A 27,287-nucleotide genomic window follows, 5' to 3' on the forward strand; every position below is an offset into this window, starting at 1 on the left:
AGATATTTACAGCTAATAATAGACCCATGAGTCTCACATCATTTTATAAATTTAACGGTCTGAGATTGCAAAAGATAAACTGTGTTTATTCCCAGAAGAAAATGAGAAATTGACTGTACAAGTGTGGGAACAATAGGGAGAGACTGCTGTAAATGGGTAGAGCAATTTGAAGGAGCTGCATTTTTATTCCCAGCTCCAACACTGTCTGACCTCGGGCAAGTCGCTTAAATCTTCTGTTCCTCAGCTTCCTCATCTATAAAGTTATCTTGCAGCAGGTTTTGTAAGGGTTGATTAATACCTGCAAGCTTCTTTGAGATAGTGTGTTTGAAAGGTGCACTGCAACTGTAACATATCATTACAACTAGCACTGATTGGCATTTGGAAATGTTGCCATGATAACCACCATTTTTGACGAATTCTGTGGTGTGCACTGCTTTTTTTTTCCTCCCCGACTTGTTCTTTTCATTAACTATTTTTAAATGTACAGAAACTGTAAAATCTCTCCAAACAAGAAAGATGCATCATATCTTTATAGTATTTGTTTAAAAATGGAGCATTTTCTTCATTTGTAAGGTAACGTGTTTAGCTTCCTTACCTACTGTGATTTTAGAGATTTCTTATCTTGAACTGCATTTCCATAGAGCTCTGCTGCTGTGTTAGAAGACTTGAAGGACCAGCACTGTTTCTGTTTGCATTTGGAAGGTCATTTCCATAACCATACCAAGCAGGGCTGTGGGGTGTGCTTCTCACTGACATCGGTGGAAATCCGTAATTAGCAACTGCTGCAAATAAGGCCTCTTACAACCTTCCCGCTTAATTTTTTTTAATGGAAGCTGGAGTATTTCCTCAGCGCCTATCGAATCCCTTACGCTATTTTATTTTCTGGATACCTTACAAATAGCAAAGTCTCTAAAATGGCTTTTTTCAACAAGAGTGCTGTATGTAGTGGCTACAGGCATTGTGGAGGAGCAGTTGCATCTGAGCAGAGGGAGCAAGAGGGACCGAACATAGCTATCCCTTGATAGAGTTTGTCCGCCAGTGTTAATTATCGCTATTCTTGCAAGGGATGCCAGGGGTTCCCTACAGACCTCAGGTTGTCAGGGTGTGACCTTGACTTCCCAAGAAAAGGAGCTCCACAGATAGGGTGGAATTGGCAAAATTTGATAGGGTTCGGCTTTGCCATAAGGCTACTGTTAATGAGGAGCTTCTGACACCCGATAGCATGCTCTTCTGGCTTCCATCTTCATTACAGAGCTTTATAGATACCATCTCACTCTAAAATACCATTAGACCAAAGAGAAGCAGTTACAAAGCAAGAAAGAAAAAGTGAAAAGCAAGAAAGAAAAAGTGAGCACAGACCCTTTACATTTTTAAACAGTTCTTAGTGCTGTATTGTAACTAGCTTTTAATTCATTTTAATGGTAGATACATAGAACATTTGCTAGCTTGAGTTTAAGCAGCGCGAAGTCACAGTCTGGTGCTATGGTTAATCACTAACATCACTTGATCTCTGGACAGTGCTGTATTTACGTGCAATCTAACATATGAAAAAAAGAGGGATAGGTTGAAAAATGGATCTGCTGCTTTGGCCCATTATTTTCCAGTTTCCTAGAGGAGACAGAGCTGAACTGCTGGGCAAAGCCACTCTAGTCGTTGTTACTGCATCATTTTTCCATGCTCTCTCCCTCCCAAGCTGTTTGACTAAAGCCTTCATAATCACTACAGACCTGATGATTTGGTTTTGGCACACTGAATCCTGCACTTCTTGCTTTCCAAAGCAGAGTCTTGATTTTGTTTTTCCCCTTCCCGTGTCAGTTGCCTACAGCTGTGCGTGTAAATCCACTGCACATAAATCCAGGCTGACGGTAAACTTCTCAGTGAGTTTCCCGAAGGCCATTTCTCACAGGCTAACTTGAAAAGGTCAGAAGTATTCAGTTTACTTTGCTGGAGGAAGCATTCACATCTTTCTCCAGGGGACAAAGGGACGGGATGACACCATGCTATTAACATGTTGTGATCCTAAAGCTCTTGCCTGTATGATAGCTGTAACTTATTTGCCACCTTACATATACCTCAGCTGTCAGACAGGCCCTGAGAGCACAGATCTGCCTGGGGAGTTCATTGACTTACCTACATACACATACACGAGAATTCTCTTTTTAATGAGTCTGGAAGTTACGTAGCCTTGGACAAATTAAAACCTATCTTTCCTCCCACACCCATGATTTTACTCATTCCTTGTACAGTTCAACTGTTTGAAATCTCCTGTAATTTGACCTAAAATGCGAGTGAAATAATCTCTTGGGGAATGAGGTTTAACCCCTCTGCCCTCAGCTGTGCAGAGGCACCAGGTGCAGTTGCTCTGGGAGTGGGAGATGGATGAATGCCAGAGTGAGAAGACGAACGAGTTCTTGGGGATCGTCTAGGACAGGGCAACAGGTGGGATCCGGAGGAGGAGGAGGAACAGGGATTCATTCAATGAGGTGTTTAATTCTTGCTGGAAAAATGATGGGATAAACAATGCAAAGCTATAAAAGACCCACAAGCACCTTCTAAGGTTTCTCATTTTGCCTTGTCGAAACAAATAGATGGGCTGTTGCCATTTTAGCCGTTGTGTTATCTAGCTCTGGTCAGAGAGGGGCCATGGTCCAATAGGTGGAATATGGGACTAGGATGCTTGAGTTGTTCTGTTCCTGACTGCTATACTGGTTGCTGCCTGAAACGTGGAGGGAGTCAGTCCACCTCTCTCATTCTCTCTCCTACTGCCTGCCTGTTTTGTCTAAAGAATAAGCTTGGTGGGCAGGGACTGTCTCTTCCCATCCACTTGCATACTGCATAGCACAACGGGGTTGTGATTTCAGTGGGGCTTAGGGGTGCTGCTGTAACACTGTTACTGCTGCTAAATAATAATAGATGACATGGTGGTTAAATGCTGTTGGCTGTCAGTAAGAGATAACATTTAGCGCTAATGTAGCAATATGCGTGTTCAAAGCACAGTACAAACATGGACTAATTAATGCCGTTAACATCAGATAGAGACGTTAAATGTACCGCTGATATGATACAGTATTATTCACGCTCTATTCTTGTCTTTCAGACTTCAAACCCTATTGATGTAGCAGGTAGACCAGGCACAGTCCACCATACGCTGCTGCAGAAGACTCCAGGGGTAGGCAACAATATATAACCTTCCTTTCAGCTTATCTGGATTTACAGTAAACACAGTGATTGCTCATAAAAAAAAAAAAGAGAGCAGCTGGTGAGCAAATTGGCCTTCTAGACTCTGAACGTGCAGTCAGGACAGAAGTTTCTTTTTCCGGTGAGACAACACTAGCCTCCACCAGTCGTGAATACAAAGGGATGTATTGACTTCTTTTAACAAAGTCAGAGGGAAATGGGGCAGGAAACCCCTTCAAGGTCTTTCCCCTAAGCGTTGCCTGGAGAGTAGTTTTATGTGCTCCATTTCAGAATGAAAATAAGGTTCGGAAAAGCACTGGCACTTTTGAGTTGCTGGCATGAAGCTGCTCTGTTTATCATAAAATTCTGCTGAGTTTGGTGCAAGGAATGAAAGAGAAGTATTAAGCCTCCTTTAAGCCTTTTAGGTTTCCCATGTCACAGGGGACTTCTCTGGAACATTGCTTGCTAAATGCTTTTATTTGTTCAGAGGAAGGAAGTTCCCCACCTTTCTGTATATTGGCTAGTTTTAGAAAGACTGATTGTTTTATTTCTGCTTTTTCCATAGGTGTCAGACCCTTATAGGCCTCCAGTAAGAGTAAGTAAGGTTTGTGGGGGATTTTGTATACATATATATGCACACACACACACACACACTTCAAATATTGTGCATGTGTTTTTGAAATTTAATGTGTCCAGTAGAAAATTTCACGCTTGTCCTTCATTTAAAGCAAAATGTCTTAGTTAGCTCTTAGCTGCTTCTGATTAATAATGTTTAGGTTAAATCCCAGCCTTACTCTGCATCCATTTATGTGCATTAATAGTTCACAGTATGAAATAAGGGTCGCAGAAATAAACGACTGTAAGCATGGACAGATATTCACCAGCGATCAGATTCATGGTGGCTTAGGTCAATGTGTTTTATTTGCACTTCTGATGTTCCACAAAAACACCCTACAGTGAGTACCACAGCTCAGCTGAAAAATAGTAACTCGTTCAGCTGTGGCACTGCTCATCCCTGGTGATTGTTTGTCCACACCCTTTTCCTCCCCAAATGCAAGCAGCCATAATAACCATGCATGACTTAGCCTGCAGTGCAGCAGGGATGAATGAACAGGGCTCTTTTCAGAAACAGAACTGTTAACGATTAGTTGCGTTCTCTTAAGCATGGCATACTGTTCTTTGCTGCCATTTATTTCGGTTTATGAAGGAGGGAGTGCAAGTAGGAGAGAACAAAGCAGGGATCTCAGATCTCCGTGAGATGAGGAAGATATCCCACATTCTTCCTGTTTGTTTCCTCCTTAATTTAAACATCATCTGCTGCAGTACAGAAAAAAAATGTTGATCACCTATTGTGCCATTTTAGTAATCAGCCTTTCTCATTGCTTAGCTGTCTGTTTGACAGTAAGGGAAATGAAACGTTCTATCTGATGTAGATTGCTAACGTATAAATTAATCTAAATTCTTGTGCTTTCCATTGCAGAAACCCGGGAAGTGGTGTGCGGTTCATGTACAGATCGCCTGGCAGATCTACCATCACCAGCAAAAGATAAAGGTAATTCAGACAGTTTTTGGAACAAAGCCAAGTCTTTTGGCTTACAGATTATGTTTTAGTGAGTAATGAGCAGGAAGCAGTTACTGTTGGTGATTCTCAAGCTTGCCTGTATTGATTAACTAACACTTTCAATCCTTTAACATTTATTGTAGCAACCATAAAGTTTATCTGAGGGCAAAGAAGTTGAGTTGAAGGGTAGCAAAACGAGCAAGAGATACTAAGTGCACAGCCAGAAATAGAAGAAGAAAGGGAGGGGGGAGGTAATTTTGCCCCAAATCCATCTTTTTTACAAAGCATACATGTTTAATGTCATTTCCCTTCTGTACTAGTATCTCCTGTGGAATAGGGAGTATTACCCCATTCATAATGAAATGACCGATACGGTGAAGAACTTATAACAAAACGTAGAGCAGGCGAGTAGATTGATAGTTACTGTGTTAGAGGGTGTTGGGCTTTCTGCACTGCTGCGATGATGGGCAGAGGGAGGGGGGTTAAGACTCAAGAGGTAACAAGACGTAGGTGTGCCGGGGTGCTGTTACAGGCTCGAAGTTCCCTGTGGCAGGCAGAATAGCTGATAATGGGACTTCTGTAGCGTTCATTTTTTCATAGCTCTTGCTGTAGTTTTCTTGTCCTGTTAATGAAGAGTATTCAGTGCTTAAGTAGGTGCACTGTAATTACTGCCTCTACAAGTGGTGTATGTCCATTTTTTTTTATGAGCAAATATATCATCCTTAAGCTATTGAGAGACTTCTATGACTTAGGTGCAGTTCTGACCATGCTCACTCCTATAGGGGAAGGATAAAAATAGCTTCTGGAGGAGCCTCATAGTTTTCTTTATCCTTCGCGCCTTGTCTGCATACTGAGCTATACTAGCTGCAGGAAGGACATAGTCTAGGAACATCTCTCTCTCTCTCCAAACTGGAGAAGCAAAACAGACAAGTCCATCACCCAGCTCTCAAGACTTGTGTTGGCAGCTTTCTGCCTGCAGAATATTTTTTGTCAGGCTGAGAGCGCCGACTGATCCTGGGGAGCAGCGCACTCAGTGTATCATGTTGCATGCTCCACTGTGTGTGCTGAGGGGCTGAGAGCTCACTTCAGACCTTATTCATGTGGATGAGGCAGGCAGCTGAGAGGCTGTGGAGCGAAATGGCCTTACAGATGCTGTCAGAGCATGACTGTGGTACGTGACCAGAGACGCTGCTGTCACTCTCGCTAAGTCTCCCTGGCAGGGCTAAGCAGGAGTGGGCCTGAACTCCCTGTCTTTTTCTCCCATAAAAAAGGAAGTGTATAATGAGATTGTTTTTATATCACTTGACAGCAAATGCAGCTGGATCCCCACAAGCTAGACATAGGTGGTAAACTTGACCTGTTCAGCAGACCTCCCGCCCCTGGAGTGTTTCCAGGCTTCCATTATCCACAGGATCTTGCCAGGCCTCTGTTTTCTACCACAGGTAAGGGAAGATCATCATTTGTTGCAAAAAAAACCCAGTCAGTATATGCAATATGTGTCTCTACAGCTACGTACGCCGCAAAAATTGAAGCAGGCAAGATGGTTCATAGGGGTGTGGAGGCACTGGCAACTGTTGTGACCTGGGCTCTCAGAGCTGCTGGGCTGGGCTCTGCCACCGCCTCCAGTGCAGGATCCTCCGCACATCACCGAGCTGCAGCAGTTGGCTCTTACATTCATGTCTGTGCAGCTGGCTCTTATGCGTCCTGATTAATAGGCTATAGAGTGATTTTAAAAAGCAATTTTGACAAAACACTTGAAACGTTTCCATTGCACAGGACTGGAAGTGGCCCCGGTCTCTTTCTTGCTTTTATATTTGCCATGTTATTCTTCTCAGCTCCTCCACTCACTAAGTTTCTGTTTGTTTTCTGAAAACAAGGGGGTTTTGTAAAAGGAAGACTTCAATAACAGCATTGAAAATATCACAGAAGGTGTATTTGTGAAGCGTTTAGTTTTTAAACATAAAATCCCTCTATGTGTTATGAAGTCCAGCAATCTCTAAGGCTTAAAATGGCATATTGAATTAGGAAAAAAAAGAATTAAATACAGTTTACATTGATCAATTGCTTTCCAATCTGTTGGAGAAGTAATTACAATTAATGCAATTACCAAAGTGCAGTAAGCTTCACAGCGCTGTTCTTGATGGCTCTGACCATGGGAGGCTGCAACTCTGACATTCTGGTTTTGGAGGTCACAGGTACTATTCTTGTTTATTGCCATCAACCAAATGTTGGTTTTGTTCTCTTCCCAGGGCTTAACTTCCCCCCCCGACTTTTCCAGATTTTCTTTCTGTGTTTAAGATGCCAAAGTCTGCCTCCTGTATGTTACTAATTGGCAACTAATGTAATTTTGTTTCCTAACTTCAGTTAGGAAAGTTAGAAAACTCTGGTTTTATGATGCAATATTGCACTTTCATTCTAACTCAGTGCAGACATGGTCATATTCAGCCTTGGTTCAACCCCGTTGAGATGAATGAGGTTAGAAGTGTTAGGAATTTTGTCCCAAACGTGACAGAAGAGGAACAGATGAGAATCAAGCTGAACCCTCTGTGAGAATTGAGTTTCAAACACAGACGTCACATAGCCCTCAGGAACTCCACTGGTGGTTCATTTTGTCTTTCCACTCTTATCCGTGGGTGGAAATTCTTAACCATCAGATGCATGTTTCCACCACATATCATCAGTGCTGATAACTAGTTGTACATTGTAGGATGCTACCCTGTATTTTGGTCTCTGTAAAGGTACTTTGATAGTATGGGACCAAGATACTTATTGCATCTGCTTGGATGCATAAGCACAGCTGATTTACAAACCTTTGACTGTTTTCCTATGGCAGCTGTGTCCTTATCACTGTCTTCAGTCTGTCCTGTGTTGTCATTACAAGAATCTTGCTTCATGTATGGGTTTGCTACTGAAGGTTATATTGGGCAGAGTTTACCCTAACAGGCAGAAAAGCACCAGTCCGGTTGGTATCTTGACCTTTTTCTCTTAAAGGTGCAAGCACGGCTTGCTTCTCCATTCGTGAAAGCAAGAGGGGAAATAGTATGGAATAGATACATTAAAGAAGGCAAATTCATAGAAAACTTTCACTAGAGATAAACAAACTTACAGCAACTTGTCCGTGAGTATATTAATCGGAAGAGCCATCACACGGTAAATCTAGGTAAAGAGTGCTATCAAAGTGAACAAACACTGCAGCAGTAATATATAGATGAATAAATCTTTTACTCTGCAATATCCGAGGCATTCTTTTCACCTTATCGAACAAGCGTGCAGTTGATGTGAATCATTGGTTCTGCTGCATTGCCTAGTTACTGTGGGAGACATAAGTTATCTTAGGGCCACCTGTCTTCAGGACGGATGTTCAGCTGCCTGGCAGACGCTATATTTAATAACTACCTGACAGCCTGCAATGCCGCTCCTGGCTTTCTCGGGAGGATTTTTTATTATCAGCCCATGTAGTTGAGTTTGTAAGCCGTCTCCTTTGAAGAAATCTCCCATCCATTATACACCTTCTGAAATCTTAAAGGATTAGAAAGATGACAGTCTCCATTCGTCTTGAAGCATTGGAGCAGTCAGAATGTTTATAGATAACTCCAGGTCTCGTTGCCGTGGTCTCTCTTAAGTTTCCTCAACTCATTTTCTGGCTGCTTAGGTTTGTGGTGCCCAAGCTGGTGAGGGACATGCAGCGCTGTCTCCCTCTCCGGTTTTATAGTCTGTTCATCTTCTGGACACATGAGTGCGTTTTACAACGACCATCTGTTGTTGGGCTCTGTCACCAAGGAAGACCAGGTCAGGGACGGACCAGCACCTCTGTAAAACGCTGTTTGGGATTCAGTTTCTCTTGTGCATATTAATTTCTTCCCTCCATTTCCCCCCACTTTTGCTGTGACCTTCCATAGTGTTATGAGCACTGATGATATATGGTGGAAATGTGCATTTGATGTGGCTTGGACATGAGGGGCAGGAACTTAACCAGAGCAGGTCCGCCACTGGTGGGAATCATTCATATGGGCCACAGACGAGGCAGAAGTCCTTGTGGTGAAGGTGACAGGAGAGCTGGAATCCCAAGTGGGAGAAGAAGGATCATAATCTTCTTTTCTATAATAGAAAGTTATCACTTGAGAAAGCACTGACTAAGTGAGCTGTTAGTGAAGAGCCCATGTTCGTGCCCAGTATGGCTGCTGATGTTTGCTAGAGTCGACCTGTTACTCTTCCCAGTATTAAGGGGAGTTAACTTTTACCAACAAAATATATGAGACAAGAGCACTGAAAAGCTTTATTTAGGTGTCGGTCTGTTTAGCACATGACTTAACATGTCCTCAGGAAAGTGCTGCTTCTGTCATTCTGTGGAATTACTACTTTCTAACAAAATGAGACAGTTAATGCACAGGTGTGGCAGGTCTTGCTTTCTGCAAGGGAGGCAGAAGTTTTGTTTGCATCCAGGCAGCATCTGAAAGTTATGATAGTTGCTAATTCTGCTTTGTCTGCAGTAGTGGAAGTACTAGCAGGGAGGAGGCACCAAAAGGATGTTCACAACCTAAACAGTTGGAGAGGGCTGGTCTCGTCAGTGTAATACTGGAGCCACAGAAACATTTTGTCACATGCATCTGAAACATAAATATTCAAAAGTTGTTTTCAGGTGCATCCTGAAAACCGTCTACTAACCTTAGGGGGCGAAGCCAGGCCCATGAGATGGCCCAAACATACTGTCATTTGCAGGACGCATCGAGTTAATGTTCCTCCAAAAACCATGTATCCCAGTGGCAGGTGACACCAGTGCTTTTCACACTGCGGTTGCAAGCCAGTTCAGGTTTACACGCGTCTGCCTGCAAAGGAAGCAAATCTCTCATTTTCTGCTCTGAAAGGAGAGCAGAATTTTCTGCATGAGCCTGGTCCACCTTGAAATACAGGGCAGACCAGCTTGTTTCAGCCCATTCCTTCCCCTCGCCTCAACGTAATGTAATCCAGCTTGCTCAGCAGTGGTGTTCCTTTCCCAGCAAGGTAGCATGGCACCATGGCAATAAGCAGTGTCTAGGAAAGGGAAGAAAATACCACGGGGGGAGCCTGTGGATGCAGAGACAGATGTAAGACCATTGATGGAGCTCTCATGGGAGAGGCATGATTGATGTTCCCTGCGTGCCCGTCATTAACTGGTGTTTCATATAGACTTTAATCAGTCACTTCCGAGCACCTTCTGTCTGGGCCCATAACCTGGGCTGACCTTTTTTAATGTAAACACAGAGTAATGACTGAAAATGCCAGACAAAGAGGTTCACTTCCTCATGACTACAGGTGAGCAGCAACACTCCGTGCAAGGTCTCCTCCTGCCTCCTAGTGCCCACAGACTCCTTTAAAGGGCACTCGGAGCAATCCTGCCTGTAGCTCGCTCAGCTGGTGTTTGGGGTCTTCCCCTGCCTTTGCTGTGTTTAAATCCGGCCTGTGCCTTTGCATCTGGTTCTTGAACGTGATGGCCAGGACCTCTGTGTATGCAAGCAGTCACTTGCCACTCAACTAAAAAGGGACCTTGTTCTCACAGGTGCAACACATCCAGCCACCACCCCTTTTGGTCCTTCACCTCACCACAGCAGTTTCCTGCCTACTAACCACTTGGCAGGTAAGTGTAAGTAAACCCTGCCTTCACCTTTATACCTCTGCCCCGTTCCTGGCTCTCCGGTGTGGTCCTGCCTTGAGGCACTGTAGCACTAGGGGAGGGAGAGGCTTAAACTGTCTCAGGAACCAGAAGCTAGCCAGCTTCTCACCCATGCCAGCTTCCCAGCGCATCCCCTCCGCTTTCCTCCAAAGGAGAGGGGCAGGATTAGCAGACCCTCTCCTGCAAGAGAAGGCATTGCAGGGCAGGCAAGTCTGTCACTGCTGGGACACTGCACAGGAGCTGAAATGTGGCCTGTAGAGCCCTTTTATGCTGCTGAATGTGCCCAAGTAAATGGGGTAAATTTAAGCAAAGGTACCTCGAACAAGCCACAGCTTAAAATGGGCTCCTCCCGTACCCTTTCCCACATATGAAAGTTCTTGGCTAGGTTCTTTGTTAAAGTTCAGTGAACAGTTCCTGGCAAATAGCTGTTCTGCACATTTTGCCAGCCTTTCAGTTTCCTAATTGGCAGTAAGTAGAGCCTGATTTTCTCAGATTTCCTCATTTTAGAAGCTCACAAGCAGCTCATTGCCAATTAAAGTTCAAGCTCTGTTGATTAATGTTTTAGTAACACTCATCCAATCAGTAAATGTAGCATGCCACATGACCTAGTAGACTTTTTTTTTGTTGCAAATACCCAGATTTACATCAATTCCTGAACATTCTGTCAAAATTAACTGTATCTCTACAGAGTCACTCAACTACATAATATCAAAGGGGAAGGGCAAGAACAGCTATTTAAAAATAAGTAAATAAGCAAATAGCTGTTTGCTTAAAGATGCAAGCTATTTGTGCTGTTTGCCTTGATATTTTAAATACAAGGATATCCGTGAGGAAGTGAAGAGCAACTCACCTCCCGTAACATGGCAAGTTAAAGACTTTAAAGGGACAGTGAAAAAGCCAGTGGGCAGAAGGAGGAGTTATTTAGAACTGACCATAATGAAAGAAAACAAGTATACTGGTACGATTTAACCCATAGCCATCCCTGGAGTGCAGAAACCTGAGTCAGGCTATATCTGCTCAGAGAGGAACCTCTTCTGATGATGGGTACCTTTAATGAAGAAAAAAAAAAGGCAGGAAAGGCAAGACTCATCTTTTGCCTCAAAGGATACAAACCTCCCATCCCTTTGTCATAGTAGCTCCTAAGACTATGCTATCATTTCCATCACCACTGGGATCGAGGAAGCTATTATGGGAGAGGATTTTGGCGCAAACAGGCCACAGTTAGTTGTTGTGAGGATGGATGTCTGTAGCAATTAGTTTAGGACTGTCTCAATGCGCTATTACAAAGAGGGTAGAAAGTTGTATACAGAAACAAGAGTGAAACAATGCAACCCCTCAATATGCTGACCGAGGAGCCTGCTGAGGTTCTTCTTTCAAGGCAATTGCAATGCTTCTACTATTAGTACTGTTACGGAAGGAGAGTTATAGCTCAGCAGCAGCCACCCTAATTTCAGCTATTAGACCTTAATTTCTAGCTCCCCTCTGACTGGCATACAAAAGTTTATTACAGCACCTGTTTGCAGAGTGAGCACTGAATCCCTTCTCCATTTTAACATGATGGGAATTTTCTGTGCAAAGAACCTTGCAATGAGAAGGATCAGCTTAAAGTCTGGCCTAATCCTACTTGGATTCGGACCGTTAAGAAGGGGAGGGGTGCGTTTCATTCTCCAACATTCTTGGCTAAATGCCTGCTAAATCCCTGTTTGCCTTTCCAGATCCATTTAGCAGGTCAAGCACCTTCAGCGGCCTTGGGAACTTAGGCAGCAATGCCTTTGGAGGATTAGGCAGTCATGCTCTGAGTAAGTACTGGCTGGGTTACTGCAGACAAACATCCCTTCCAGAAAAGCCACATGCTAATATTTACAGCAGCTGGTGGTAGTTTTTAAAGAAGTTTAATTCCTAACCTCCATTCTCCTATCTGAAAACACTGCACCTAAGATTTCCAGGTCTCTGCGGTGGGAGCTTTTCTGCATGTCACAGACATCACTAGCTGTGCTCTGTGTCTCCTCACTGCTGAAGGTTGGTACCTTGTGTGCTCCTAGAGGTGCTAGAGCTGCAAAACCCCAGAGAGCTCTGGGACCCTACGGGCATCTAAAGTAACACCCTTCAACGGCGAAGATGCATAGTGGAACAGCTATTGATACTTCTCCTAATTCAGCGTGTAGACTTCCTCTGTAACCATTGTCTGAAGTTTAAATTACCTGTATAAAATGATTTTACTTCAAAAACACGTTACCTGTAGGCAAGACATGCTTGAGAGCCACACATAAGAGAGCATGCTTTTGCATCTCATGGTGCAACAGGAATCAGCTGAAGACTGATGGAGGAAAATCAAGTGACTGTTCTGAAAAGCCTACAGCCAAGCTCTATTTTTATACACATACATACATACCACCAAACAGTCTGGTTTCTCTAACAAAGAAGTCCCTGAATCCTCAGCTGCAGGCAGCTGATTGCTTGTAACTACCCACAAATTAATGTTTCTGCCAGTGAGAGGAGCTGAGGTAAAATATTGCTTTTGTGCTGGAACCCTTGCTGGGGTGGGGGGAGAAGAGGAACTGGGCATTTTCAGTCATCTCTGAGTTATTCAGATGTATAGTTAAAGCTTCCTCCACCAATAGCCTTAAAAGAGCTGGTGGATCTTACACCCAGTGTTGGAGGTATCTGTGTCCACCTGCTAGTAACTCCCCCTCACCATTAGCGCCACATTAAAAAGTCTTGAAAGGACAGTTCTGGTTGTGATTAGCATGGTGAAAAATGTCTATGTAATTACTTGGTTTGAATTCTTTTTAACTCTTCCTCCCCCTGCCATTATTCTAGCTCACAACAACATTTTTACTCACAAAGATGGCCCAAACCTGCAGAATTTCAATAATCCCCACGAGCCATGGAATAGACTGCATCGGACCCCACCGTCCTTCCCAACACCTCCACAGTGGCCCAAGCCCACTGATTCTGAGCGAAGCTCCTCAGTGACAAACCATGACAGAGACAGAGAGCGGGAGCGAGAGCCCGAGAAGAGGGATCTTTCTCTGAGTAAAGATGACAGAGACAAAGAGAGGTAAGCAGTGGGTGCTTTTGAGCTCTTTCTTCTGGGCCTATGTTTCCCCTATATTTTTTTTAATTTTTCCCATCGTCAAATAATCTTCAGAACAAAACGTTGCTTTTCTTTGAAGCAGCGGATAGGCCTCTCCATCATATAAGCACAAGTCCTAGCAACACAAAAAAAAAACCTCTTTGCTTTTTAGGGTTTGTCCTCTGTGGAAATATGGTAAGCCAGTCCCCGCTAGTAGGTTAATAAAAAGCACCAGGCTGAGGAAATGAGCACATCGCTATGTTTGCAGGGTATACTTGGCTGTTTTCAATGCAGCTGCTTTAGGATTACCGTACATTCTGAAATCATGAAGGTAGCATTGTGATGGGTCCTTTGGAGACAGTCATAGTTCTCATTAATGTACAGATATGCTGATGAATTCAAATGTTAGCTGGACATTAACGAGATAAAAATGCAAATGCCTGTATCTGGAGCAGTGTGCATGAATCCATTAGCAAAACTGATTTTTAAAAATTGCATTGTAGACAAACCCTTATTAACGATGACAGGACTGTATCACCTGGGCTATAGATACTTCATTAGCTTCCAGTTATATGATTTTGAAGCTGTAAAGCCCTTTATATTTCAGAGCCCGGTTCTGTCCAACAGGCTACTTCTTTGTAGGCAATAACTGCCTGCAAGTCTTAGATGTGTGTATTTGACTAGTGATAGGGGGTTCATAGTTTGCCTGGAGTGCTTTTAATGAGATCTTCAGGCAGTGCCTGTGAACAAGGTTACGTGGAAGCAATAGGCTGAAAATCATCTTGCTTTAAATGTTAAATTGTCTGACGCCCTTGCATGGATAGTCGTTCAGATAGGAAGCTCCCTTCTTGGCTTTAGTGTAATTCATTTGCAAACCAAGGTTACTTTACTCTCAAGAGTGTTCACACAGGGGTTAACATCTCTATTACATTTCTATTAATTCAGCTTAAGCGGTCCCCAGCATCCCTGTTTGGACATGGTTTTAATAAACCACATCCTTGATCAGCAATCAGGACTACCGCAGAGGAAGAAATCTGGGTTAGCAAATGTAATTTATAAGGGATAAATACTTACAGAACTCCCCAAAACACCTCCAGCTTTCAGCACTCAGGTCTTGCAGCTCTCAAAAGCAAAGCCAGCATAAAACTGAGACGTCAGTGAGGCTCTCAGCTGCATAATGCAGTTCTCTCAATCATCATACTTTGCATTTAAAGTGTCTCTCATTCAGAGCAAAGTGCTTTTAAAAGGTGAGCATTATTTATTCCCCTCTTAAAGAGGTGGGAGTAACTGTGACTAATTGGCTTGCTCAGAGATAAAGGTGCAGTTAGAAATGTAAACCCTCATGCCTCTCTTTCTAAACCATGGACATTGTCAAACCCCTTGTTCATCATAGCAGGTCCTCTTGAAACGGAGGTCGATTACTCAGTTTCATGGCCTAGTCGAGGATTTTTTTCCTTAAGCACCTAGCTTACCTGCCAAAACTGCCAACAACAAAAATTCTCCTGCAGCTCCACAGGACAAGAAGCATCATGTTATGGCTGCTTCCAGTCGACGAGCTGTCTTGTGAAGGACCTGCATGCATCTCTGTAGGCTTCCGTTTTGTGTGCCTGGGTCCATGTTTTGGGAAAGGAATCCGCGTTAAGAGTGTTACAGCCAAGAAGATCATTGTCTGGCAGCAAGATGTATATCTAAACACACGATAAGCATCTTTTTTTAAGAAAATAAGCTGTCTGGAATTCTTCTTTCCCTGCACTTCTCAGTGAAGTGGTCTTTCTCTTAGGGTGAATATACTGTTCTTTCAAATGCATCCCCAGTGTAGTCCCCAAATTTGTGGACATTTAACATTTTTTTTCTATGTAGTATGTAAAGGCAGGCAGTGCATATCTTTCAGTGTAGCATCACAGCTACAGCTGATGCTAGCAGAGCTTTTCAAATAATTTTCTGAGCAATCTCGAATTATACAACTAGCCACAGCACTATGCATGTCCAACATGGTATGTATGTTTGTTCACACAAAACCAAGGATGTATGTTCTCTCTTTTTACAGAGACCTCATGGATAAAAACAGACATTCAAACAGATCCTCACCGGCATCGGCTCCAGTGACACATCAGATAAGCAATCTCATCCGCAGCAACAGCCAAACCTCCAGTGATCCCATCAGGCAGGTTAGCCTTGGAGAAAGGGAGAGGTCCAAAGAACCCGAGCGAGAGCACCCTGAGCGGCTGAGAGAGCCACCCATAGCAGAACACAAGATTAAAGAGAGCCGCTCCCCAGTGAAGGAAACTCCAAGCCATGATAAGAGACCCTCTGAGGACAACACAAAGCCAGTAATCCAGTCTGTATCCCCATACAGCAAACCTGCACTAAGTGAGAGCTTGAAGCTTACCAATCTAATGAGCAAGGACATGGAGAGAAAGACAGAGCTTCCCAGTGACCTCCAGAAGATTAAGAATGACATCAAAGTCAAAGAGGAGAGGAAGGAAGACAGTGATGTGCTGGTGGTAGGGTCTGAGCCTTCCCAGCACTCCCGATCGGTGGAGCATCCCCCGCCACCTACTTTGCATGGATTATCATTGCCTCACTCGATGGCTGCCTCTATGCCCATCTCCATGGGAAGCGTGCACCAGATGAACAACATGAACGTCCTCGACCGCAGCAGAATGATGACCCCGCTCATAGGCATGAATCCTTTGTCAGGAAGAGAGAGGCTGCCACATCCCGGATTTTCTTGGGACCCAATGAGGGACCCGTTGCGAGATGCCTACCGGAGCTTAGACCTGCACCGTCGAATGGACTTTCAGCTCCGGACGGATCCTATCCATAGGTTCCCTACCACCTCTGGGTTTTACGACCATGAGCGTTCTTACAGAGACAGGGAGCCACACGACTACAACCATGAAAACCTTCTCGAAGCCCGCCGAGAGCAGGAGCGGTTGCGGCAAGTGGAGGAAAGAGAGCGCTTGCACTTACGAGAAGAACTTGAGCGTGCCAGAATGCACCACTTGCACTCGTCCCCCATCGAAAGTCACCTGGCACACGTGCCATCCTTCATGCCTCATTTAAGCGGGATGCATTACCCCAGACTGAGTCCATCCACTGCCATGCACAATGGGATTTTAAATAGGAACCCGCCAACTGCAGCGCTGAGCGCCCCACCGCCTCTTGTACCAGCGAGCAGCACCAGACCTGCCTCCCCACGCAGGACTACTCCACTCACAAACTCAGAGTCCAGGGACTATTCCCCCTCTAGGAACCCCAAAGAAGTAGAGGCACGATAGTCCCCAACATTGAATTTTAAACTCGCCTGTATATAAAACAAACAAACAACCAACAACAACAACAAAAAAAAACAAACAGAAAAAAAAAAAAACAAAAAACAAACCTTTTACAAAATGCACTGCTGTAAACTTTTTTTTTTAATGTAAAATTTGTAGAAGTTAAGCACATTTCCATAAATAACGGGGTCGGGGATGCAGACTTTCCAACAAGAAGGTTGCTGAGAATGGGAATTTAATATATAGGTATTGATTTTTGGTTTTGTTTTTTTGTTTCTGTGCTAAAAAAAAATGAGTTAAAAATATCAAGTTTGTACATTTTTTCCCAAATGTGAGAAACATTTTTAATGGATTTGTATTTTTTTTAATTTTGTGCTCTTTATTCACTTAAAAAAGAAGAAATTTTGCTTTTGTTTTTAGTTAAATTTGCATTTTAAAGGCCTCAGATCCTTAAGAAAAAAATACCCAGGGTTTCTTAAAAGTATTATTTATGGAAATACTGTAGTTTTACAGTCCACTGTGAGGTTCCCTTCTGAGGCCAATTGATCACTTACCTTGGTACTTTGGAACCGAAGTTACAGATATATATTAAAATATTAATAATAATAATAATGTACAAAACTGTTTGTTTTTTGCCTTATTATATTATGCAGAAATTTAAGAGGAATTTTTTTTGACTTCTTGTTTTAAACAAAAAAAAACAAAGAAAACAAACTGTAAATATTCTGTTAATATAAATGTACACCAATATTAAATTCTTAACATAGGTAGACTTTATAAAAATGGTTTCTAGAACCACTCTGGTTATTTGTTAACATGGTTACAACTCATACTCTTGTCACAGTCAGAAATTCACACTCAGAAAGCTAAGTACGGCATATATACTTCAACTATGCAAGAACTTGGAGGCAGGTCTTAGTGGATGTTGGGGGGAGGAAGGTTTAAAAAAAAAAAAACAACCCAAAAACAACCAACTCGCAACTATGGAGACAGAATGGAAATGGCATGTGAACAGGAAGAAGGATGCTTGTGTTTAACAAAAAAAAAAAAAAAAAAAAAAAAAAAGAGAGACTGAATTTTTTTGTACAAACACAAGGGACAGTTCGTCAAGGAAAGAGAGACACACACGCTCCTGGAAGGGAATTTTGGTTTCCTACTTTTCAAGCTGGCAAAAGCAGATGGAACTGGCACAGTACCATGCGGCAGACCCTTTCTTTATTTTTTTTTTCCTTTTTTTTTCTCTTTTTTTTGTGTTGTGGGCAGGATCGCTGGCAAGCAAGGACAATTTTCCGTGGACCCCTTGTGCTAATTGTGCAGTGTTCTTATTGGAATCTGTATACAAGACAAAGTAGAATTTTAGGAGTGCAAAAAAAAAGTCTAATGGTTGATTAAAAAAAAAGAAATTCTGATATATTATCTATAGTACATGAAGACCATAAGCAAATGTTTGTTTCAGTGTGGTTCTGCCTTGAACTGCTTTTTGGCATGATTTATTTTTTATTTCCAATTTTACTTTTCATCCATATGTAAATTTTGCCATGTTTTACTTGCTGTACCATCCCCCCTCCCTTATTTTATTTTTCAGTGTCCATGTTTTATATATCCTGGGCTTTTTCTCTCTAGTTAATTCAGCCATCCGCTACTATTTTCTTGGCTCTGTAACTCTTGTTTCCCCCCCCTCCCCATCCTCCCCCCTGCACCCCCTGTAATTTTAAACATTCAGTTTCCTTGTAGATCAATGAAGATAAATACAACATTGATTTTGGATGAAAAAGGGAGTTGAGTGTTTGTGTGTCGTAGCCAGTGCTGTTGACTCGGAGGCTCGTGCTTTATTGACGGCGCTTCGGCGGCCGGGAGGAGGCAGCCGGCAGCTGGCGGAAAGGGTTGGTGCTGGGAGAGGGATTTTATTTGGCTCGTAAATCTGGCCCGGCAGAAGGAACGTGGCCCATAAAATGCTTCGGAGGCAATAGTTGTGGCGGGCAGGACTGGGGAGGAGAGCGGTGCTCCTCGGCTCTGCGGTGGATCCCGTGGCCTCGGCGCCGGGGGCACCTGGGGCTCCGCGCTGATCCGACGGTCTTCCGCTGGGGGGAAAGAAGGACGGAAAAGGACGCAGCAGCTCTGTGCAGCGGCTCGTTTGAAGGAACCGTGCTGCCGGCATCGCTACGGGAAGGTTATTGCCTCAAGCGCTCTTCTCCACGTGCGTTTTCATTTGCTTCCCCAGCTTTTCCCGTAGGCTGAGAGCAGACATCTGCGGGGGGATGGAAAAGTGCTCCAAGCCCCCTCGCTCTCAGTAACTGATTTAACTGTGGGCGACTGTGCTTTAACAGCATGTTACAGCTTCTGTTTTTAAGTTTGTGTGTGACTAAATTACCGAGCATAAAAAAATAAAATGAAATAAAATAGCAGGGTCCTTAATCTGATGAAAGGAGGCTTAAAACAAAATAGGCATTAAAAATCAGCACCTGCTCTCCCAGCTGAAATCGGAGGAACGTATAACACATGGTGGAAGTGAAAAGTGTGCTGGACTCGGCATAAAGATATTTGTAATGCTGGCTCAGGGGGATTGTAATTCTCTCCCGGTGCCGTTGTCCAACGCGGCATCTTGCTCGACACCACCTCTGACACAGACCTGCGTAAATGAACCTCCCTAATCTCTGTTAGAAGGAGTCCGTAGCTGCATCTTCCCGATGCAGATGAGTGCGAGCAAGGGGGTTGTTACTGCACGCTCCAAAAAAATACAAAAATGGACCGTACCCTTTGGAAGGATTTGGTCCGTGTATGATTTAAAAAGTGAGCATTAAATCAATGCCATGCTCCCCTGGCATTCCTGAAGGATTGCTTATTGCAGCCACACCGGTGCCAGAAGAATTCATCATGACTGATGTTGTGGCAGTCTGAATATTAAAAGAAAATCAGCGGTTTGCCATTTACTGTATTAGGAGGCATTGCTCTTACGCTTTTGGAGGATGACCCATCAATAATGCTGCACTACAGTGGGATTCCTGCGGAATTACGCAGTGCCGAGCATCAGCCTTCTCACAAAAAGGTTCATCGTGATTAATGGTATTATTACCTAAACAGAGAAACTAATTAATTCAGCCTTATTCCTTTAAGCCACCCCAGCTGAGCCGCCTTCTGCTAAAAAGAACTGGTACAGAAGGACTTCCTGGGTTCTATGCGTTTCTACCGCCGTTGAGTTTTCATTTTGTGCAGTTTTTACCATTTTTATTCTACTTCGGGCCATCTCCCTAGAGACTTCCCCCAGTCACCGACCAAGGGTGGGATATAGCGAACAAGTGATGGTGGGAGGAAGAGGATGGGATTTGTAAGGCTCATTGCTTGCCTCAGGCAACCTATTTTTAAAAAGATGCTCAGGAAAGCGTAAGGAGGGAGACCAGCTCTTGCACTTGCGTTACCTTTTGTCCGGAACATGATGCCACGCGCTACCGCAGCTCGGTGGAATGAGATTTGGTGTGCACCCACTTCAGTTAATTGGGGCCAGTGTTGGCCTGGTTAATGAACTAGACAAACAACCAGGAGATCATGGAGCGAGGGGAAAAGCCAATCTGTAAATCTGTAATGAGTTCTCAGATTACTTGTCAAAAATACTGGGTTTTGACAAAAAGATCTAGTATTTCCCTAAAAAGCAAGCTTTATTGCCTAAAATAAGTATATGGGAATTGTCCGTTCCAGCCGTTACAGATACCGTAAATACTTAGTTGTTGGTTAATCGGTTTGTCTAAGTTAGACAAACAAAGGGTTGATGCAGGGGCACCCAAAGACTCTGCAGCAGCCTGAGCTGCCGCCGTAGGATCTGCAACGCCAACATCACCCGGGTCCGGAGGAGGGAAAGCACAAGCAGTCAGCTAGACAGAAATGTAATATCCCGAGAGCTTAGGCAAGAGCGAGACACAACAGCTTTGCTTCGGGCGGGCTAGCAAGTGCCAGAATGAGAGAAGAGGTAAATCAGCGGTGCGCAGCTCGGGCTCGAGCTGAGAAGCTGTCGGTGGTGGGGAAAACAGGGTTTGTGTTTTCTTTGGCTCGTACTGAGCAAAAAAAAAAAAAAAAAAAAAGGAAACCTTTCCTTTACCTCCTTCAGGAAATTCCTTTTTGCCAAAGTCTTAGGAAAATAGTTGTGTTGCAGTGGTGGTGGGGGGGGGGAGATTTTGGTAATGGTCTTGTGAGAGACCAAAATGGCATTGCCCATCACTGAAACCTGGGCTCCCCCGGCGCCGCGGGCTGCTGGGTTTTTCCCTGCACTCCCAGTACAGACCTTTCCCCAGTGCTGCTTGGTGTCCCTTTGCACAGGCAGTTTGCTTTGGGAAGAGTCTAGCGAAGGAGAAATAAAGAGAAATGGGGCTTTGGCAACCAAATTCAGTGCTTTAATCCTGGGGAGCTGGTAGCCCAGGGCTTAGCTCGGAAACACGGTGCTTTGGGAAGAGCGCGGCGGGTCGCGGGCTCAGCCTTGGACAGGGCGTCACTGCGGGCGCAGCAGCGGCGTCTGGGGGACCCCCCCTCGTGTCCACCCACGTCTGGCACGACAGCATCCCCCCGCTGAGGCCGCAGCTCTTTCATACCACCGAGATGGATATTTTGTCAGGAAAAAGCCTTTCCCAGTAGCACGCCGTATTATGTGAAACCAAATAAAAAGCAGGGAGCGGGAGAGGGCTGTAACGGGCCTAAATTACAGGCTACCATTTCTGAACATAATGGGGGAAAAGAAAAATCAAATGGTGTTTTGAAGTTTAACTTGGAAAATATTTTTTCAAGGCCTTTGAGGGATGTGTGTGCAAAGGAAAAGGGTCTTCTCCCCTCGCCCCAGCCCCTGCTGCTGCCGCACAGCTGGAGGCCTCCCGACGGCAGCGGCTGGGACCTCCTCGCAGGTGTCAGCGCGGCAATTTCTTTGTCTTCTCACAAAAAAACCTTCTGCTCCATTAAGCTTCCCTAATTGCTGCATTTATCATCAGCCATTTTCTGCTTGTTCTCTTCCTCATTCAGCGAGGATGTGTCAAAATAGAGATATACGCAGCCGTCCCTCCCGCCGATGAAGCTGTTCGGCAGGCACTGGCTGCTCAATTGGCCGTTTAGCAGAAGGTCCCTCATTACCGGCTCGACGGCAGCTTGCGTGTCACACAGATCACAGCAGCCGGGCCACGCTGGCCGGGTGTCAGGCCCTTTGCACTGAGCCTTGATAAATAGCTGAAAAGAGAATAATAGAGGTCTTCTTTTTTGACTCGAAACCCAACCAGCTTCATCATCCTCCTCCAGCTCCTGATAGGAATTCACGCAGCGAACCGCAGCTGCCCGCAGCGGGGTGAAGCCCTTCATCTCCCCCCCCCCCCCCCCCAAAAAAAAAGCAGTTTGAGGAGCGGAGGAGGTATCAGACACCCAAAGGAGACCAGGGCCCGGCTCACACCCGCGTCGGCCTCGGTCGCGCAGCGCACGTCCTTGCCGACGGCAGGAGGAACGGTGCGAGAAAACAGCTGCAGCTCCGCCAGGGCAGGCAGGTTGCTGCCGCTGTTTTGCGGAAGAGCTGTCGCAAAATAAGAAGTCGTAATAAGCTCTTCTGCAGCGTTTGCTCACTGTTTTATCAAAGCGCTTTTGTTGAATGTTATTTCGGGGAAAGGAAAACCCAGTTAGACACCGAAGGAAGTAACCAGCTTTTCATAAATGCTCCGCTCCCTACTGCAGCCTCTCCTTCTCTTCAGCCCTTCCAGCCGATGGAGAGCCAGTGCCCAGCGATGCTCCCCGGCCACGCCGGCAGTGGTGGGGTCGCTCAGAGAAAATTGCAAAACAGAACTCTGGGCAAATCCAAATTCAAAGTGCTGGCCAGTGAGAAACGCAGTGGTGGGGAAGCTTTTAGGTTTCATTATTCAAAAATCTCTCTTTTCATTTTGAGTGCTATAAATCAGCACTCCAAAAAAATTTTTCTCCATAAACCCTGAGACAAGTGATTTTTGAGAGAAAGGCAGGTTGTTGAAATAAGAAAGGAATGAATAATTTTAACTGGAGAGGGAATGAGCCCAGCTGAGCAGCACATCGGAGCCTTGTGCTGGGCGAGACCAAGCCTGAGGGGGTCGGGATCTCTTCCACGTTGTCTTAATGACACCAGGAGAGCGGAGATGCTGGAAATTCCTTTTTTTAATTGTACCATGAGGCAAAGATCGTCTTCTGTCCCATGTCCCTCTACAGCTTGGAAAGTCCTTTCATCCAGGGCAATGGCTCTTAAAACAGAAATGCAGGAACCACTATCACCTGTAAAATCCTTCCTGGGGGCTTGCTGAATTACTGTCACAGTAATGCAATGCTTTGGCCAATGCAATCCTTTGGAAGAAGGATGAAAGGATTTAAGAGTGTCTCCTTAATGGCTTGTTGAGTGAAAAAGCGGGAAGAAAACTGACCTAAAGCAGTTTAGGTTCCCTTCTGGAATCTCTATTATTCTTTGCATTTCACCAATGTGAGCCGTAAGCTGAAAACCTCCTGCCTGCTTTTAAGGATGCATTCAGCCATTTGTGTGTAGATTCCCACAAAACCCATTAGGATGCAGGCAGCCATACCTCGTCTATCAGCCAACAAAGGACTAGCAGAAAGAGAGAAAATAAGTGAGCAAATTTCCTGCCGTATCTCAGTAACAAATAGCAATACACACCGCCATCAAGGCCACTGTGAAGATCAGCTGCCTTTCCACCTGCCTGATAATGGTGATGGGTGCTTGGTCACAGGCACTGAGGGCTTCTGCACCTACTGTGGAGTGAACAAAGGAAAAGGGAGGAATTTTATGGTTTGGGTTTTTTTTTTTGTTTTCAAAACTAAGATGGCTCGGGGTTTTTGGTTTGTTAATAGACATCTAAGAAACTACTGCGTGTGAAAAATGACTGACAAGGGAACCTTATCTGATTGGTGGTTTGCACTAAGCCCCTTGGACAGGGGAGGTGATAGTACCATAAAATATACTGTTATGGCTTCCATTAAAAAAAACCCCACACCTTAACTCTCAGCACGTATCTCTTAACTCTCAGTGGTAGCCCTGAAAAGGCTAAAAGCCGTGCACTGCTGTCATGGGGCTGTACAGGTTAACCATGTGTCTGCAGCTGAGAAAGCAGGGATCGAAAGCAGTCCAGCTATTCAAGGAATTAATTCAGCTGGTGGGGATGGCTCTGGAGGTCATGCACAGCCAGATTAGCCTTTCCTGCCATGTCCTGTGGAGTTTCACTGATGAAACTCTGCAGAATTTAAAGGTTAAGCCTCAGGCACGACCCAGCTACCTTCCAGTCAGACACGGGATCGATATCGCGTCTCCGGCCGACAAGTCAGGGCAGCGGGCTGCCAACGGCACATGCTCGGGGCACGGCGGAGCAACAGGAGGAACCAGACCCCCTCCCACCTGGGTCTGCAAAATCCACACCGACCTCTTTGGACCGTTACTGACGGATCCTGTGGCAAAGACACTGTACGGTTTTTCTGCACCCTGCCTCCAGTGTGTTCACTGGATGACTTCACACAGCCAGACATGGCCAAAAATGTGCCTCTGTGAACTAATGAATTGGTTTAATTGTCTGCCAAACCTGAGAGCAGCCAAAAGTAACAAATTAAAGTTTACAATCCTGTGGTCTCATTTACAAGGGGATAATACAGCAACTGTTTATTTTGTGAGATGTTGGAGTGAGTCGGGAGAAAATTACAGCCCCTATGTAATATTAATAATAATCATCATCATAAAAATACTTTTAATAGGAAACACCGATAGTTGTTTTGCTCCATTAGCTTGCACTATTGTTTCAGCCCGTCTGGCTGCCGGCTCAGCAGGGCAGGGGGGTGTCGATTCCCCAGAGGCAAAACTGGCTTCGCAGCCACAACAGCCGGCTTCACAGCCACGGCACGGCTGTAGCGTGGCAGCGTCCGTGGGAGGATCTGCGGGGCCAGAAGATGCTTTACGGGGCCGTGGAAAGAGCTCCGGGGGAGGAAGGCGATGCCAGGGTGCCTGGAAGCTGCTGGGAGACTTCACGGCCGAAGCCCCCAGCCCGGAGGGGACGGGCTGAGGAGGGAGGTGGGAGCAGCAGCTCTGCAGTTTTTGGAAGACGCGCGGAGCTGCACCCGGCGCTCGCCGGCCGCCGCGGCCCCGAGGACGAGGGATTGCCCGGCAGGTCCAGGGCTGCGCTCAAACGCCACAAGCCAGCGACCAAGCGAAGCGGGCGGCAACGTCTGCGCCGAGCGCGGGTAGTTTCGGGCTTTCAGCCCGTTTCGAGCTGCCGCGTCAGGAGCCCCGACTGCATCGTACCCTCGTGCACGGGCTGCCCGGCGCCGGGACACCCCGTTTCCTCCGGCCACGGGCTCCAGAGAGGCCGGGGCTTGCGAGAGGGGCTTTGGCACGAGGGAGGGTCCTAAATATGGGAAAACTGCCATAACTGTCTATTTTTTCTGCAAAATAGATGAGGCCCATAGGAAGCTCAGCAGCTGGGCGAACGGCTGTGTCGCCAAAGGCAGCTGAACGGGAATGCGAGAGGGGGAAAAATAAATAAATACGTCCGTACATCCCCATGAAATGAATCTCTCCCCATTCAGCCATTTCCCTTTATTTCTTCCTTTTAGAAGCAAGGTTATCAGGTCTAACATCACATCCAAACATTTCAGCACTAGCATTATATGGGATGCTCCAAGGTCAGCGCCTGCAGCTGTAAACTCATTAGTCTTGTCTTTTGTGAGAGAAGAAAGCCTCTTCATTCCTCTCTCGCCCCCTTCCCCCCTAATTAAAATTAAAATATTTCCTGGCCAAAAGTCATTTCTGCATTCATTCATCTCAATTCTTTTCTGTTTGGATAAACCACCCTCTGGTACTCCGAGGGTGTTATGTATACAAACTATAAACTCTTAATGGTCCTGCAGTGTGTTATGACTGGCCTAAAGAGCTAAAGCAGGCTCTGAAAAAAGCGGTTCTTGGCAACGCCGTGCATGGAGTTCAGGCTCATCAGTCATATGCAATTAGAGATTAAAAGTGCTTGATGGACTATAGGGGAGACCAGCACGGAGGGAGATTAGGAATGTAGGAGAGAAAAGGCAAACAAAAGCTTTTATCTTGGCGCAGCAGTTGCTACTACAAAAGCAGGGACGGGAGGACAGTCCTCGTTTTCCGGAGGCGCCCGCAGCCTTTCCGGGCTCGAGGGCCCAGGCGTGCTGATCGCAGCGCCCCATCTCCGTCCTGACGACCACCCACGTCTCGAGCGGGGCGATGCAAGTCCTCGGGGACCACCGGGGCCGGTGGCCGCTGCTCAGAGAGGGCACGGCAAGGCTGAGCTCGGGAGGAGGCTCGCGCCGCGGCCCGGGCTTTCGGGATCCCGTTGCTAACCGCCCGCCGACCCAATGTCTGGCAAACCACCACCCCCCCCCCCCCCCCCAGCTGCTGGCAAGGGCCAATCTGCCCAAAACAGAAGCACCTGGGAGGCATCAGGAGCCTGAAGGTCTTACAGGGATGGGGAGGGAAGAGTGACTCTTCTTTCTAGAGCAAAGGCGTGTTTCCCGGTTGGGGTCCTGCTGTTTGGGAGGGGAGGTTGATATGTAAACCTTTCAAGAGGTTTGTGGCTATTTATTTCCTATGTTTTGCTGGGGGGGGGGGGGTCTGCCACACGCTGAAACAGGCTGTTGGGGCAAGGCAGCTCCCTGCTGACCACATCACTGCCTGGATGCACCCAAGACAGGCAGGAGCGGGACACAAGAAGAGGTGAGATAAGCAGTTGGGATAGGCAGGGACTGTCTTCCCCTCTCCTTCTATATCTCCAGGCTATGCAGCCTCTCCAGTTTTAGGCAGGCTTAAAATGTTGGGCTAGCGTGGGCTATAGGGGGACGTAGAAATGCTTTTTTTTGCCAGTAGAGAAATGTTTGGGTTTGCAGTCTGGAGAAGGTTAAGTTTTTAGGCTATCCAGAGAGAGCTCAGCCAGAAAGCCCAGCTGATCTAATGTTGAATACACCTTGGACAGGCCCGCGAGACAATGCATTTTTCCTTGCAGTGAAACATAGTTGTTTTGTTAACAAGATTTGTTTTGAGCTAAGAAAATGCTTGGCCCTCACTGGGAGGGAAAAGTGTAAATGAGCTGGGTAGGGCAGTCTTGACCCCAAGGTGAAAATGTAGACCAGTCACCAAGGATTAAATGCCCTCCTTGCCATCACAGTAACTGTGTGCTGGAGGCTTTTCTGCTCCTTATCAGGACTCAGAGCACCCTCGGGGGTTCAGTGCCCTTTGCTGGGTCACTGACTTAGTGGCAAATTAGGGGAAGGGCTCCATCAGCTGCACTGCCCGTGTGGCCTGGGAGGTCTCCTATGGAAACAAGGATGCAGCTTAGCCTGCAAAATTGCATGAGACTTCAGCCTTTCTTCTCTGCACCTCCAAACGCCTTTGTGCTTCGTGTAGGAGGAAGGTGTGAGACGGCTCTTCCGTGCACAGTGGTCACTGCAGTCCAATAAACTGTTTTCTATAGTATCAGGAGACACAGGTGAAACTTAGCACTTTGTGGCCTTCTTGGTGAGGCTATCTGAGACTGTCAACCCTTGAAA

At 45.6% G+C, this 27,287-nt stretch overlaps 1 protein-coding gene across 17 annotated transcripts in view; it reads left to right on the forward strand.

Moving 5' to 3' along the window:
* FBRSL1 (fibrosin like 1) overlaps positions 1-18,516 on the forward strand; it is a 561,483-nt gene extending 542,967 nt beyond the window's left edge. For 11 of the 17 annotated variants that reach the window (XM_030024925.2, XM_030024940.2, XM_030024932.2 and 8 more), the window contains 8 exons: positions 3,098-3,169; positions 3,743-3,781; positions 4,658-4,729; positions 6,048-6,180; positions 10,275-10,352; positions 12,104-12,187; positions 13,209-13,449; positions 15,512-18,516. In XM_030024925.2, coding sequence (XP_029880785.1) covers positions 3,098-3,169; positions 3,743-3,781; positions 4,658-4,729; positions 6,048-6,180; positions 10,275-10,352; positions 12,104-12,187; positions 13,209-13,449; positions 15,512-16,745 — 1,953 coding nt within the window. In that variant the 3' untranslated portion in view covers positions 16,746-18,516. The remainder of the gene's footprint in view (positions 1-3,097; positions 3,170-3,742; positions 3,782-4,657; positions 4,730-6,047; positions 6,181-10,274; positions 10,353-12,103; positions 12,188-13,208; positions 13,450-15,511) is intronic. The other 6 variants (XM_030024928.2, XM_030024936.2, XM_030024939.2 and 3 more) reach the window with 2 other exon arrangements.
* The last annotated feature ends 8,771 nt before the right edge of the window (positions 18,517-27,287 follow it).

The sequence above is a fragment of the Aquila chrysaetos genome, chromosome 9 (assembly GCF_900496995.4).
Source record: "Aquila chrysaetos chrysaetos chromosome 9, bAquChr1.4, whole genome shotgun sequence".
NCBI classification, from domain to species: Eukaryota; Metazoa; Chordata; class Aves; order Accipitriformes; family Accipitridae; genus Aquila; species Aquila chrysaetos.